Source organism: Taurulus bubalis (assembly GCF_910589615.1).
Source record: "Taurulus bubalis genome assembly, chromosome: 21".
Taxonomy (NCBI): Eukaryota; Metazoa; Chordata; class Actinopteri; order Perciformes; family Cottidae; genus Taurulus; species Taurulus bubalis.
The window spans coordinates 2,949,499-2,966,185 of record NC_136609.1 but is presented as its reverse complement, the minus strand read 5'-3'; the positions used below and the strand labels follow the sequence as shown (position 1 = coordinate 2,966,185).

At 43.4% G+C, this 16,687-nt stretch overlaps 1 protein-coding gene across 1 annotated transcript; it reads left to right on the top strand.

Annotated features, from left to right (window-relative positions):
• Positions 1-2,548: 2,548 nt before the first annotated feature.
• LOC306752990 (N-chimaerin-like) lies at positions 2,549-16,156 on the top strand (the record flags this gene model as incomplete). Its single annotated transcript, XM_079236822.1, has 14 exons — positions 2,549-2,567; positions 4,429-4,467; positions 4,584-4,639; positions 6,636-6,667; positions 6,798-6,911; positions 8,659-8,785; positions 9,165-9,326; positions 12,676-12,753; positions 13,383-13,467; positions 13,823-13,996; positions 14,850-14,927; positions 15,013-15,150; positions 15,721-15,826; positions 15,976-16,156. 14 exons carry the CDS (start codon positions 2,549-2,551, stop codon positions 16,145-16,147), a joined length of 1,380 nt encoding a protein of 459 aa, XP_079092948.1. The 3' UTR covers positions 16,148-16,156.
• Positions 16,157-16,687: the final 531 nt, after the last annotated feature.

Genomic DNA, 16,687 nt, shown 5'->3' with positions numbered 1-16,687 from the left:
TCTTTGCTTTACTATCATAACAACGAGAGGTGTCTGTTCCCTTAATGGAAAAGTTAACTGGTATAAAGGTTAGACAGGGTTTCTTTTCGGGGGTTGCGCCATATTAAGTCAGAAAACCATGTATTGGAAAGGCTAAGAATGGAAATGTAATATTCTTAAGATTTCTGTGGACATATCTGTTCTTTCACTGTTTTTACGTTCTAGAAATTGACTGTCTGAATAAAACCCCAAAATAAGGTCACCCAGAAACGTTTTCACGTAGTTTTTTTGTAAATTATGTGCACATGGCCTTTCTAATTATTTAAAACATCTTCTTTCACTGGCTGCATACTGGTACTGTGATTTGCATTTATTGAAGTACTGTCACCAACTTAAGTACTAGTTTACTAGGTACTAGTACTTGTATTAGGTACTTTACTCAAATATGTTCTTGTCATGTTACTTTACACTTTTACACTACTTCATTTCAGAGGGAAGCGTTTTACTTTTTACTCCACCAGTTACTAAAAAGATGAAGATTTTACATGCAAAACAATGACTTTATAGAATAGAATACGCTGTTGTAGATCCAATAAATGAATATATGAAAATGTAATATAATATTTTATTTGAGTGTTTTCACTTTTCATAGTTTAAGAATATGTTTCTAGTAATACTTACCCTACATAATTGTACTTAAAGTGGCATTGTAAAAGGACCTTTACAGGCAAAGAGTATTTTAGATTGCAGTAATGCTACTTTTACTGAAGTAACGTAGCCTATATGATTACTTCTTCCACCGCTGCTGTTAGAATCACCTGTTGTAGCCTGTATATGTGTATATGATAACACAAGAGACAGAATTTCAGGGTCATAGTGAAATTTGACAAATATGAACTTTTCTCAAAAAAAGAGAGAAATAATTGTCCTGCTTGTAAAGGAAAGACGGATAAATTAGCTTTCATATCCGCGTCACTCCTAAATCCTAATTATTAAAGCGACCACACGCAATGGATGGAGAACAGACCTGACAGTGTCAACTTTTTAGTTGTTTACTTGTTTTATTTTGAGCAGAAGGGAATAAGATTGTGATCAACATTTCTATCTATTTTGTTGTCCGAGTAGTTTTTACATTCCATGCCATGGTCATTTGGACACTATCAATTAGATAAAGATGAACTAGTTCAGTGCCAAATATACCATTCAATGGAAAAAAAACGGAATAACAAAAAATATATATGATTATTGAATGATAAACATTGTATGATGGGCTGAAATGGAAGGCACCCAACGCATTCACTATAATCAAGTCAAACTAGGATTGCAATGTACAGAGAAAAACACTATCGGACTAGATCCAGGATGCATTAGAGGCAGATAATAAAAATATATATTTTTAAATAGCTTGCTTAGTGTTAACATAGCCCACTATAGTATTTCCTTTCATTTGCCTCAAATATACCTACATTTAAGCAGGTAACAACTACAGATAGCCACATTCTGTAACTACCTGAACATACAATTCACTCCGTGCATCATTTACTGTGAGCTAAACGCCTTGGTGTAATCCTGCTGTCTTGACGAGAGACGTTTCTTGGCAGAGTGAGAAAGCCAGCCCCCCTAAAAGAGGCCCGACGTTGGTAGGTCTGCCTAAAATTGGAAAATAGTACAGTTAATATGAAATGTACTGCCTTCCCTGTCAACACGTTTTACCTTATAATGAAAGTGATCTTTTATAGGCCAGAAGTACTTTCTTGTTGCTCATTTGTATATCTGGCCAAAAGGTATATCAGTAATCTTGAAAAGGTACTGGCCAGTACGGGGGTCGAACCCGCGACCTTGGCGTTATTAGCACCACGCTCTAACCAACTGAGCTAACCGGCCAATTACGTCAAACGCGTAATATTTAGCTTATGTATTCAACATACATGGCTTGTAAACCAAGAAGAGGATTGGAGAATTATTATCAACAAGAATTATAGATATATACATGTTGAATATTTTAACAACCAGGGCATAATGTAACACAAGTGAAATTATTTTATCCATTTATATATATTAAAACAAAAAAAACAAAAAGCAAAAAACGTTAAGTTAAAGTCACTTTAGGGAAGACGTCTTTCGCGGAAAAAGCCCGTTGCCATAGTTACTCATGAGAGAGGGCGAGACTGCTCACGTGACTCAGCAAGATGGCGACCACAATGCAGAATGGATCTGAGTGTGAGTACGCCGTATTATTAGCCAACTCTTGGTGAATAAACCCGTGTTTTAATTCACGTTGTTTATGAACCGTCGTCAGTGCAACTTTCGTTGTACTCCAACGCACGTTTTCGCATTTCTGGTTCAAAGTAAGAAGACTTCCGTTTGTTCCGTTTTTATCATTTATTGTGCGTCGTTACTCAGCTGTTTTTACTTCATGCAGATTAGTTCACACACTACGTTCACCTCGTGCTTTAAAACAAATATATTTTCTTTTGCAGGATTTCAACTAAGTGGGTCCGTTTGGCTGGAAATGTAGGATCTGCCGGTTAATTGATCACCGTCATACTAATCAAATCACAGAATCAAGATGGCCCTAAATGTCTTCGGTAAGCAGCACTCCTCTGATATTGGCCTTTGTGCATGTCGGCCACGTCACTGTATTTTTATTTTCCTTGTTTTGTGGTGGGAGTCATTTCTATGGTCTTGTTTTTTTCCCTTTATTTATTAGCTTTAGGTACAACTGGGTCAAGGTTTTCCAGTACTGTACTTCAGCAAACTTGAATACTTCAATTTTGTTGAACTAAATACTTCTTCTCCAGTCATTTCTGAGGCAATTCAATACATAAGTACTCTGCTCTATGTACTTGTTACTTTGCAGGCCTAGATTTCACATACAAACCAAAATATGATGCTTTTTATTCAACAGTGATTAAAGTAGTTAAATCAGATTTACTATGTCCTACCACAACATTAAAGTGCTGCAATAGTAATTAGCCTACATAACAATATGAACTATAACAGGACTAGCATTAAAACACTGGTTATTCCTTTAACCAGTAAGCAGTATATATGTGTTCAAAGTTTTCTAAAATTGGTCTTTATTTCCTGTTAAATGGTACTAAAGTATGGCTTTGTATTTACGCTTTTTGGTCAGCTTTCAAATTAAATCTCAATCTGTTGCTAAAACATTGCAGCTGTTGGGAAAAGCACAGTATTTCTCATTTAAATTGAGTCTCATTTCGTAAAAATCTATGCTCAACTAAATCACCAATGCAGTACAATTGTCCTTGCATCACTTTATTTCCATCCAGCGTTGCAGACACTGAGTTGTGAGCAGGCGATGTGTTTAGTCTTTGGTGCGTCTCACTGTGTCGTTTTGTTGCCTTGAGGATTTTGAGTTATTTTGAAGACAGGATACCGGGAAGACAAGTGTTGAATAGATAAGGCTTGCCGAGTGAACACAGAGTGCACGGAGACAGGAAGCAGGCTGTTAGTCTTACCCGACGCGGAGAAGATGGAAGAGGTTCCTGAACTTTAATAGATGCATTGAGTTTTCCTCATCATAAAAATTACATTTTTAAGGAAATAAACGCTTGTTTTAGAGTGCAGCTGCCATTACACTTATACAATGATACTTTTATTTGTCAGGATGTGTTAAGTTAATATGTACTAGCTGCTGCAGAGCTCAGCCAAACTCCACTTGAGAGCTTGGGGCTGAAATATATTCGGTTCCTCTCAGAGAGTCTAATATTAATGTCGGCTGTTGTTTATGGTTCTGCAACAGCTGAACAAGCGGCGGCGACGCACTGCTAGTGTTGATGATATCCATCTCCCAATTTATTTGAGACGGGTAAGCCTGAAAGGGGGCGACGGCACAATCTTGCTTGACAATAAGAAAGATAAACATCGCAGCGAGAGCTCATTTACAAGCCACCGCTTTCTGCTCAGCAATGGAAATTAATCTTTCACGGCTTTTTATGCTTTACGGAGTAGATTTATTCACAAAGTCACTTAGTCACAGTTTTATGCTCGGGGAGGATTTTGCTGTTGGATTTACCCCGAGGTAATTGCAATCACAATAGATGAAGTAAAGAAGCTTAAAAGGCTTCTCCTCATATGTCTTTGTGTCAAAACTGTTTATTTTAATAAAGTTAATAAATCTACAAAATTCCCTTTAGCAGTGTCAGTTTTAAGCAGGTGCTCTTCTCATCCGTTCAACCAACATTTGAGTATGTTTGACGGAGTGAAAAATGTCTGTTTTGTAATATATTGCGCTTCTCCTGCAAATAGATATTTTGTTGTCTGATTGGTTTAAAAAAAATAAGAAAAGAAGGATTAAATTAAATGAGTCCTTTTATATCAAAATTAAGACACAGAACAGGCAGATTAAATAAACTGTGTCGTGTTCTGTCCACTTGGGGGCATTCGGAGTCTCTGTTCAAGAGCTTGTGCTGTTTCTGTCCTCAGATCACGATGAATACAGACCACCGGTGTGGAAGTCTTACTGTAAGTATTAGTAGAGCATTTATTGTGTTATCACCCTAATTATTACACTTTTTTTAAACGCTGATATTCTTACACTGAGTGTGTCTCTATGGTGGCTATTCTTTCTGCTATCATAGTGTACCAGCTCCAGCAGGAGGCGCCTCACCCACGCAGACTCACCTGCACCTGTGAGGTGAGAACACGCCTCCTCTTCCCGCCAGTCTGCCATGTCATTAGTGAGCGGCCGGACTTTACACTTTAAGCATGAGGGCTTGTGGATGTGCTGTCACTGTGCATGCAGTGGCAACAATCCCTCGTCCTCTTTGGGTTCACGCATGAAAAAGTGGTTGAGATGAGAAGCAGGAGACTTGCGCGCCAGCTGGGTGTTTCCCTGCACACCCTAAGGTGCTCAGTTTGCAATGCCATTAGCTTGTATCTGCACTTATGTGTGTTGTTTGCTCTCCAACATCACTTTCAATCAAGAAACGGTAATACTGCGGTTTAAGCCTCAAGCAAGCTCAAGATGTCTGTGTGTGTGTGTGTGTGTGTGTGTGTGTGTGTGTGTGTGTGTGTGTGTGTGTGTGTGTGTGTGTGTGTGTGTGTGTGTGTGTGTGTGTGTGTGTGTGTGTGTGTGTGTGTCGTCTCGTCTCGTCTCCTCAGAGACAACTATCCGCTGACTCGGCTTGTAGCCGATCTGATTGTTTTTGCTGTCGTTCACCGATCCATTGTCTTCAGGGAAGGCATCTGTTAAGCAGGATTTCTTTGTGTTCATGTCTGTAAAAGCACCTTCAGTGTTATTAATGGAAAACCAACAACGTATTCGGGCCCAGTCAGATCCTATAAAACAACAACAATGAGCCGAAGCTAAATCATAGCGGCTCTTCACTCCTGTTGTTCCTCTTTTTCTTAAAAGGATCGAGCGCTATTCGTAATATTGGTACAATTTAAATTCTCTTTGCGACATCTGGGGACCTTCAGCAAGCACCCAATTCAGTAGGTTGAAGTGTTTTTGTAAATTTAGTTTGTGATGAGTAGAGGCTCCGTACTATCCGAGGGCGCCCACCTAATGCCATGCACCAGCACCTCTGCCCTCAGGGTGTGTGTGTGTGTGTGTGTGTGTGTGTGTGTGTGTGTGTGTGTGTGTCACCAGATGTGTGGTTGTGGGGGGGCAGCACGGTTTGGGGGGAATCCAATGGGGGATTAAAGACTGGGGGATTGTGCGTCTGGTGTTTGTGTTAATCTGTAAAAGACAGTCCTCTTAGGGTGTGTGTGTGTGTGTGTGCGCTAAATGAACAGCTGTTGGCTCTGATGCCCGGTCAGGTAGTCGGTGCTGACCCAGTTAAAACCAGCAGACAGACTACTGGGAGTTGAGCCATATGTGAGTTAATGATGCACCAATAAGCACTTATCTAAAGCTGGTACTTTTTAATGTGTGGCATGTCAGGGTAGTTTAAATAAACGGGAGACTGTCCTTTAGCCGTAGGATATCGGGTTACATTATTAATATACAGCTTGATCAAAGCACTAGGACACACATGTATTACTACTAGGTGCCTAATACTCTGTGTACACAACTGGAAACACTCTTTAGATTATTGTTCCATGTGTGTGAATCCAGGTAAATGTTTCTTTCACTCTGGACCTGCTCAGTGCAACATTTAATTCAAAATACAGAGACTGTGTGTGTGTGTGTGTGTGTGTGTGTGTGTGTGTGTGTGTGTGTGTGTGTTTGTGTGTGTGGCTTATTCCCTCCTGCTCATTCAGGCTGCTGTGACTGGAATCCTCTCAGAATAGGAGACTGTTGCATCATGCACATACATGTGCCCACTCACACACACCACACCACACGCACACACACACACACAGAGAGCATCCAAATTCATATTGTTGATTTATTGGCTCCACAGCAGTTTGAGAGCAACACAATGTTCTGCTTTTTATACGACTCGTGCAATATTCTCCGCGCCCACACACTCGCCAAAAGCACTGTGTGTGTGTGTGTGTGTGTGTGTGGTGGCGGCATTTCATACATTCTATTGTTGTTGTTGTGAGGAAAGAAGTGCCGTCCTCCAGAGCAATATGACATTGTAATACTGCCATGTAAACATTCCAGCTGTAGCTGTTTCATCCTTCCGCCCTATGAGACCTCACAATAGCTTTTTCTTACCACATTTTTCTTCTTCCTTTAGGGGGACAACCGACCTAAATACTATGGAAGAGAGTAAGTCGGCCTTCTCTTTATCGGTGACGTAGATGAGGCACATTCCCTCAATTCATTGGACTCCATCTCCACGCATACAAAAGCATGTTTTTGGAGGAAATCTTAATATTTTGCTGCTGTTCACGTCCAGGTACCATGGGATGATCTCAAGGGAAGAGGCCGACCAGTTGCTGAGTCAGGCCGAAGGCAGCTACCTCATCAGGGAGAGTCAGAGACAGCCGGGCACGTACACACTGGCTCTCAGGTAACGTTTAGCCAGATTGATCAAGACCCCAAACCTGAGCTCAGTGGGTCTGTGAAGGCTTCAGTACCGGAGCAGGCATCGCGTGCTCCGAGGTGTGGGCAGCAGTTCAAGCTGTAAGCTGCTCAGAGGCGTTAGCTCTGAACTCACATGGCTCCACACACCTGTCGCCAAGAGGAGAGGTCGAAGTGTCGATCTCGCTCAGCGGCACTGCAGTTGTGTGGCGGTTTAATGCCGTCGAAGTTTTCGTTTCCTCAGAGTACGTGTCACACTTTTAAAATGGGTGCATGACATCATTTTAATTTGGTTTTGGGTCAGTTTGCTCTATTCATAGCCACGTCATTCTTCCACCTGCACACGCTTCTCTCTCCTCCCACGTGGTTATAATTACCTTCCATAAATATCACTTCCATACGCGGGGCGTCCCGCTCTGGGTCGGCAGAAATGGAAAGGTTGGGTTTTGGGTTAATAGTCTCACGGTGCCGTTTTCTCTCGCGGTGGTTTCATGAGGAGACGATAATGCGTTGGCCCAGTTCAGAGTCTCTCTGTCACAGAGTTTGTGCCATTTTTTTACTCTGTATTATCTTAGGAAAGGGATGCAGTATGTTTGTGCATTAATGGAGGAAACATGATTCAAGATATTTTTTTATTGTCAGTTACTCTGTACAATGAAACGCTTATTTCGCTAGGTCCTCCTTACACACAGAATTACAATAAAAAAATATAAATATGAAGTTTACTGCTCATGTTTACTACCGTAAAATGCGGGTTAAGAGGCGCACCCTTTTTATAAGCTGCATCTACTAAATTTAAAGAAAAAGTTGTATTTAATCCTAAACAAGCCGCGGCGGTTTATAAGCCGCTGTTGCTGCTGCTACCGCTGCATCCCCGAGTCGAGCCGGGCCTGGTCCTGCTACCTTCGGTGGTTGTCGGGGAGCTAGCAAGCGCTGACAACACTGCTGTTTACTTGAGCTCAAACAGTGCAGGGCAAACTCCCTGTGCCTCTCACCCAGCCACCCAGCTTGGCTCCCCGGCAGCACCCACCGGCGATGCCACCACGCTCACCCGAGGAGGCGCGATGGAAAACGGGTGTGCGCTACAGGTCTGCGCTACAGGTCAGTGCTAGCCCGCGAGCTAGCCTCTCCCACCACCCCAGCTGTGGTGGAGGTGTCACAGGCAAATCCACCAGGACATTGTAGCTTCTGTTGTCCTTTCTGCTCCTACATCACTAGCTAGCTTGCAAGCTAGCCCTGTGGAGGTGGTAGCATTGTTAGCTTGCATTGCTAGCTTGCATTGCTAGCTTGCATTGCTAGCTTGCATTGCTAGCTTGCATTGCTAGCTTGCATTGCTAGCTCGCGAGCTAGCGCTGACCTGTAGCGCAGACCTGTTTTCCATCAAGCCTCCTCGGGTGAGCGTGGTGGCATCGTCAGTGGGTGATTTATTTATTTTTTGTCCACAAATCAGCCGCACCGATATTTAAGCCACACGGGTCAAAGTTGAGGAAAAACAACAACAAAAGTAGAGACTTATAACTCGAATTTTATGGTACTTAGTTTATTACTTAGTTTACTACTCACTACTCAAATATATATGAAACATGAATAGTTTGTCCATCAACTAGCCTATTTTTCTTTCAAACAAAAACTAGGCGCGGTTGTCATTTTGATCAAATCTTATGAATACAAATGACTGTATCTAAGACTTTAGGCATCAATGTTCCAACTAAAGTGTCCTCCTTCATTCCATCCAGGTTTGGGAACCAGACAAGAAACTTCCGCCTCTACCACGACGGGAAGCACTTTGTTGGAGAGAAGAGGTTCGAGTCCATCCACGACCTGGTCACGGACGGCCTCATCACGCTCTACATCGAGACGAAGGTGTGTGTGTCCACGAGTCCCCTCACCGTGACAGAAAACACAAAAACAACACAGTTGGACTCATTAATCAGGGCTGTAGTCAGTGGCTGTAAATGCTGATTATGGATGATTACAAAAAGGAAGCGTTTGAGCTTCCAGCCCATGTTTACCTGACCTTCAGCTCGACTCGCGTGTGATTACCTTCCTTATCGGCTTGTTTACTGGATCATCCGAGTCCCTGGATTCTTTGAAAATAATCAAAGAAAGAAGTAACACCACCATTAAATGTTTCTTTGTTTATTCTGTCAAATCAAGAATATTTTTGTGCCGACAGGCCGGAGAAATAACAATGCATACTGTTTGTTAGGGGAAATAAACCTGCGACCTTCTCTTCTGTCAGGCAGCAGAGTACATCGCTAAGATGACCATCAACCCCATCTATGAGCATGTCGGCTACACCACCCTGAACCAGGAGCCCACCCTGAAAAAACATCTGCCACAAAGCCCCGAGGCCCCAAATGGACCGGCGCCTGCCAAAGACGACCATAACGCTGAGGAGCGGGTGAGGACAAACACACACACACGCACACACACACACGCATGTTTAAGCGTCCAATAGAGGACCTGTACGGACGACGTTTTGTCACTTTCAAGTTTAGACATTTCACAAAATGATTGTCGTTCAGAGGAAGTATCTTCAGCTAAAGAGTGACATAGCGTAGCTTTTCATAATAAACCTCAGGCATTGATCACAAAAACTATTTTATCAGTATCTGCAAAACTTATCACTCTCTGCAAGAAATATGGAGATGGAAACTGTGTCGGCACTCGGGCCAAAAGCATCCTCCAATTTTCATATGTTTTTGGCAAACTGACCTGAGTTGACTTGGCTCCTGACCAAAGAATATCCGCTTCAGGGACCAGTCTGAAATGAGGCCTTGCAAGTAATCACTCTCAGTAATTTAATCATTCATCGATTCTCTTTGGCTGTGTGCTTTGCGAATTGTCTTTGCACGTTTTAGAAGACTATAAAATGGTGAGTAATCGTTCATATTTTTGAGTAGAGACATTGGCATGGGAAATGTGTTGGAAGGATGACAGATGCAGAAAAGCAGTGAGAGATGAAGAGCATCTTTAAATGTGTGCTGCTGAATCCAAAAATACATCAATTGGAAAATGTTCTGAATTTCCGTTTCGGTTCCGCAGAGGAAAAGAATCAGGAGTTACGCTGTGGAAAGAATTCAAAATAACCTGGAACAAGCAATCTCTTAAAGTCCCCCTGATCTTGCCTCCATAAATAACGGTTGAGTAAATTGTAAAGCGGTAAATGTTCGCGTTTAAACCACCGTAACGCTTCCAGAAGTCTGGTGGAAAGTTTAAAGCAACAGTAGATAAATGTTAAGAAACTCTTCAGAGTTCAAATAACTGCAGGGAAAGTTTCTGTATGCACAGTACTGAGATGGAAGGATGAGAGTTGAGGAACATGGAGGAGGAAGAGGAGGATGGATGGATGCAGAGGAGCGATGGCCTCCAGCCAAAGGCTCTGCAGTAAAATTACATAACAGCAGTTTGCCTGCAGAAACCGGCTATCTCCTAAAAGCCGTCTCCTCAGTATTTAGCAATCAAGTTAGTTGTCAGCTCATTAGTTTCCATTCAGCTGTGAGATAATTGTTTTCTCTGATTTGTTTTTTAACCAAGAAGACGGACGGAGAAACTATTTCTATTTATTTAAGAGATGGAGCTTTTTTGAGAGTTTGAAAACGAACATTTTGGAGATGTGCTGTTTACTGCGTGATGCAGTAGCCAACTCGGATGCTTATCGCCGGGCAACATTTGATCTAAATCTCCGTTCTGCAGCTTTGTGTGTGTGTGTGTTTGTGTGTGTGTGCGTGAAAGTCCAGTCGAAACGGACGACGCAAAACAACAACACAAAAGTAGTGTGCGCAATGTGTTTATCTGCTACACCAGGGCTGAGCCTCCAGAGGCCTCATGTGACCTGCAGTGCATGACCACCTACACTGCACCTCGTACATCATTGTGTGTGTGTGTGTGTGTGTGTGTGTGTGTGTGTGTGTGTGTGTGTGTGTGCGCGCGCTTTGGTAATTGGTTGGATTTGCAGACAAAGCAGTACGGCTGTGACATTGAGACCGGAGGTGGCTCTCTCTCTGTTGCGAAGACAAACGCAGGAGAAATGCCTATTTTCACACAGCCAATCGGCTTTCAGCGCCGGTTAGATGCAGGTTTGATGGCCCCTGTGGGGGTGATGAAGACATGCTTGTGGTGATGGCTTTTTAATTTTTAATTTTTAGTACGATTCGTATTTTGGTGAGAGATAAATATGTGAGCTCAGCAGAACTCGCTTTCTTTCTATTTTCCTTTCTCTGTTGTTGTTGTTTTTTGTCTTTCTGTCTATAATCAGAGGGTTTCTTTGTTATCCAGCCTCCTACCCGCCATCCCATCATTAAATATCCATGACCAGTCATACATATTCACTGTGTTGTGTATATAAATTGAGGATTAGGGACTTGAATACATGCTTGCTGGTGATAATGGAATTTTGTGTTAAAATTCAGTTTTCCTTTGCCACAAAATAAGATTGTTAATGTCTCGTATGACATGTAAAATATCTAAAAGCTTGTCGTAAGGCTTGTTGACAAAGAAGTCCAAACATCCACCCACCAGAGGCACCACTTACTGAGAAACCTCCAAAGCCCTTCCTGAGTGAAGATGCACCTTAAACTGGTCTTATATCGTGTTACTGGTGTTACTGGTGTGATCTAACACAATGGAGGAGGTTGTCCTCTCCAGCGTGAAGCCGGATGTTGCAGGTAAAATGACAAAAGAAATGAGAACCACACAAAAAAAGCATGAACGAGTGAATGAAGCGATCGCTCGTGAGCTCATGCTTTTTCTCCGTGGGACAATTCTGGTGGCAGAAAGTGGTGACAAACAACAACAATCCCTGCACTGTGATTGGCTCGTTGTCCTCTCAATGCGACCTGTTAAATTCACCCGATGCTGCAGCTCGGCCCCTCCCCCGCTCCTCTCCTGTCTCGCTCCGCCTCTAACACCTCCCTCCTCCACTCTGCTGCCTGGTGAGTGTGTGGAGGGAGAGAGGATTAACACACACACACACACACACACACACACACACAGAGCCATGTGGGCTGAAGCGCTCACCTACAGGGGACTGAGAGACGGGAATGCACATTCGGCAGCATCAGTCCTGTTTGAAGGAATTTGTGGGACGCGTTTCCAGAAGATTTATTGAATCTTATTCAGAGAACTTTCTTTTGCAGTATTTCACGTGGTGATTGTCTTTTGGCTCACCTTTTTTTGTTTTTCTTTTTGTTATGAAGTGGAATTGCACCATGCAGCCGCATCAGTACGCAGAGCTGACCTGATTGGCTGATCTTTGTACAGCAGGATTGGTCCTCGGTTTGGGATGTTGTTGTCGGACGGAGCTTTTGAAATTATTTGAGAATCTAGCTGTGTAGTTTTCTACTTATTTCTGTTTTTGTTCACTATTTTCCATCATTTTAAATACAGCCTTCAGTATTTGCTTCCTTTGGGAGGGTTAGTCTTAGTCTCAGAACCAGCGTTTTATTTAAACCTCCAGTGTGAGTTAAATTCACACCAACTTTACAAATCCCACGATGCCGAGCAGAGAGTCGTACGTGGTTAAGAGAGGTAGAAAGCAGTCGCGCCGGCGGGCCGAGAAGCAGGCGGGTCAGAAGGGCTCTTTGTTAACCGCGGCTCTCGGTCTGAATGCCAGCGCCGGATCGATTCCCTCCCTGCCGGACCCCGCCGCGGGCTCGGGGACCCGTCTCCACCGGGCGCCGGCGCCCTCCAAACCCACCTCGCCCGCTTCCACCTTCTGGCAACCAATCAGATCCTTTGCCCTTTCGCAGCTCACGTCGCTGGTGCGGAGGGCCACCCTGAGGGAGAGCGACCTGGCGCCCAAGTACGAGAAGGTCCACAACTTCAAGGTGAGCCTCTCCTTTGCTCCTCCACCCAGTCGTGTGTGTGTGTGTGTGTGTGTGTGTGTGTGTGTGTGTTGAATGCTGCCAGAATTGCTGATTCAGCTCATGGGGTCTTATTCAAATTCACCTCAGATAGCAAAGAATGCATTAGGACTCACGCACACATACACACTCTCATACACACACACATATATATGGTTCTGCATTTACATTTCAGGTTTGAAGCTTTTGTGTAGTGCTTTAGATTCCCACATGTCCACATTACCAGTAGCCAATCGTGAAGAGCACAAAGGTCAGAGCCACAATGTCCTGAGCTCAAGGGAAATATGCATGATGCACACACACACACACACACACACACACACACACACACACACACACACACACACACACACACACACACACACACAGCATTAGCATTTCATTATATAGAAGAAAATAAGAAGATTAAACTCGGCTTCCACTCTATTTCTTTCTAGAAATGCTCTTTCAGCTCTACTATTGTGTCTCCATTGTTCTACCAGTGTCTATAATATTATAATATTATTGCTGGTATTCAGGTATTACTTGTTCTCAATATAGACCTCAACATTTCAAGTGATACAATTGTGCTTAATTATCTCTGTCTCTTTAAGGTTCATACGTTCAGAGGCCCCCACTGGTGCGAGTACTGCGCCAACTTCATGTGGGGTCTCATCGCTCAGGGAGTCAAATGTGCAGGTAACACACACACACACACACACACACACACATCAGTGTATAATGCCTCCTCCACTGTATTCGTCATGTTGCGCCTCCTCTCTCTTAAACCGTGACTCGTAACTTGGACGGCTGCCTTTTTAAAGTTAGTCACAGTTGCTGTTGACTCATCCCCGCTGTGCATCGTGGCTTTTAAATGTTAAAAGATTCACTCCGGTGCCAGAGAACACACACTGTGTGCCTCTGCAACGCCGACGCTTAATCGCAACTTTCCAGTTTTTATGCCCTCGGTATCGGAGGCAGGATGACGCTCTCTTCATACTTCTGTTCGGCCTCCAGAGCTGATTCCCTTTCCCTTGTTCTCTCCGTCCGTCAGACTGTGGGTTGAACGTCCACAAGCAGTGCTCCAAAGTCGTGCCGAACGACTGCCAGCCGGACCTGCGGCACGTCAAGAAGGTGTACAGCTGCGACCTGACCACGCTGGTGAAAGCCCACAACGCCAAGAGGCCCATGGTGGTCGACATGTGCATCCAGGAAATCGAGGCTCGAGGTGAGAGTTGTGCGACTTTGTGTGTGTGTGTGTGTGTGTGTGTGTTAAGACGCACACGAGCGGAATAACTCCCACATGTGAGAGCGGGAGCGCTACAGTCTCCCTCCCCTCACGGGATCCGAGTAGTTTTATTGACCGCGATTCCAGACCCGAGTGAAACTAATACGTGCGATCAATAAAGACACCTGAGTTGAAGTGATTGAACTTGACAGGAGCCGGAGAGCAATTTACGTCTCATCCCCCACGGTCTGTTTCAGCCTCTCATCAACCTTCTCTCTTTTCGTTTATCTCTCGTCTGTTTGAGTTCAGCTTCCATTTCTGCCTCTCCTCCCGTTGCGTTTGTCTTAAGCTGTTCTGTTGGCAGAATAATCAACTCATCTGAGACGTGTCAATGCGAATGTTTATTTTCCTTTTTGATCGTTCTGTTTTACGCTCGTCGAGCTGCAACATGAAATAAAATAGTAAGGAATGCTTGTCAGGTGTCAAATGAAAACCCAAAGCTATTCAGTGAACTTTGGCATTTTCAGTTAGATAGATAGATGTTTTCCCAAGGGGAAATGTGTTTGTCGTAGTAGCAGCTTACAGACACAAAAATAACAAGGATGAAAGATGCTCAATAGTGAGTGTATTAATTTAGGAAATGTAATTTAAACAATAGAGAAAGTGCAAAAATGCTAAGTATGTATAGTGTGTATGACGCGTATATAAACATGTACAGTGAGTAACAAACAACAAAAGCGGTGCAAGGCCTATTGATGTTGATTAATTAATTTACAGAGGATCTGGCCATTGAAACGCGTGTAATCAGTTTAGGTTAATATATCAAATGAACATATCTCGTTGTGTGTCTCAGGTCTCCAGTCGGAGGGCTTGTACCGGATCTCTGGCTTCAGTGAGCTGATTGAAGATGTCAAGCTATCCTTCGACAGAGGTGAGTGTCCCGTCTTCCTTTTCGACAACTCTGTAGGCCGATATTTTCATCTGGTGACCGTAATCTGGGCTCATCCGCTCCACAGACGGCGAGAAGGCGGACATCTCGTCCACCGCGTACGAGGACCTCAACATCATCACCGGAGCCCTCAAGCTCTACTTCAGGGAGCTGCCGATTCCCCTCATCACGTACGACGCCTACCCGCGCTTCATAGAGACAGGAAGTAGGTCCTCGCGCTTTATCAGGCGTCTTACGGTCATGGAAAACATGGAAAAGTCATGGGATTTTGAAATGGTTATTTCCAAAATGGGAAAAGTCCTTGAAAAAAAAAAAAAAAAAAAAAGTTTAGTAAAAGTCATGTAAATGTGTTATATTCATGTGTTCATGACGTTCATTTACGCTGAGTTTGAAATAATGAATATGCTTTTAAAAGAGACTCAGAATATAAGCAGGCATACATACAGGCATCTATATAAATGTTTATTCTTTTAATCAAACTATTGTCTCATTCATTTGTGTCATTTAAGGTTTACTGTATGCTTTGTATTCTCATTGTTAGTTTAAATACTACATTTACTCACTTTTTACTGTTTACACCCAGATTTCACTAAATGTTTTGTCATGGAAATTTGGTTTAGTCATGGAAAAGTCATGAAAATCCATTGGTCAGAATGTGTATGAACCCTCCTTCTTACATCAGACGCCAGGATGAATGGAAAGGGAGTTCATGCATGTGTGGAGAAATGAATGTTGTTTGTTTGTTTGTTTACATTTTATTCTATTTGTGTTGCAGAGATCGCAGATGCAGAAAAGCGTCTGGAGTCTCTCCACGAGGCCTTGAAGCTGCTGCCGCCTGCTCACTGCGAGACGCTGCGCTGCCTCATGGCTCACCTCAAGAGGTCTGAGTTCCTCTCCATCGCATGCTTCAAGTCCTTTAAGATTCCGCTTAATGGACGGGGGTTTAATCACCTGATCCGGAGTCGTTTCTAGTTTCGCGGTCCGCTTTTTCCGTCTGGTTACACGTATTTTCCTTCCTCTCTCATTCCAGAGTGACCGAGTACGAGAAGGACAACCTCATGTCCAGCGAGAACCTGGGTATCGTCTTCGGCCCGACGCTGATGAGGGCGCCCGGGCTGGACGCCATGACGGCGCTCAACGACATCCGATACCAGAGACTCGTGGTGGAGTCGCTCATTACCAACGAAGATGTGTTGTTCTGAGAGGAGAGGAGGAAAGGAATCTTCCAGCGAGGAGAGGAAGGACAGACTGATTGGGACGCACTCCTGTGAAAAGATGGAAGGAAAAAGAGTGACGGAAAAGAACGAGGAGTGTTTTTTTTTTGTGTGTGGCGTGGAAGGAGGGACAATGAAGGAAGTGACTATTTGCAATGAAGGACACGATTAAAAAAAGGGAGAAGAAGTCGATGGAAGGAAGCAGTGTTTCCCTCCATCATTTTAAGTTACATTTTTCCAGCCTCACTCGATAGAAATAAACAAATATCATCTGGAAGAAAGGACAAACATGTTCTCCATCTTGAGGAGGAATGAATCAAACTTTGTCTCTGTGGGGGAAACACTGTGGGATCCATCTTTTTAAATGGATGCCTTGACGGTTTTTAGTTTCCTTTCTTATTAGTCATGTTGTCCTCCAGCTGTTGTAGTAAGAGATTAGCTTGTTTGCTTTTGTCAAGTTATCCACGTAATCCTCCTTAGGAGGAGGAGGAGAAGAAGAAGCACTGACTTCCTGTCAGCAGACAGCTG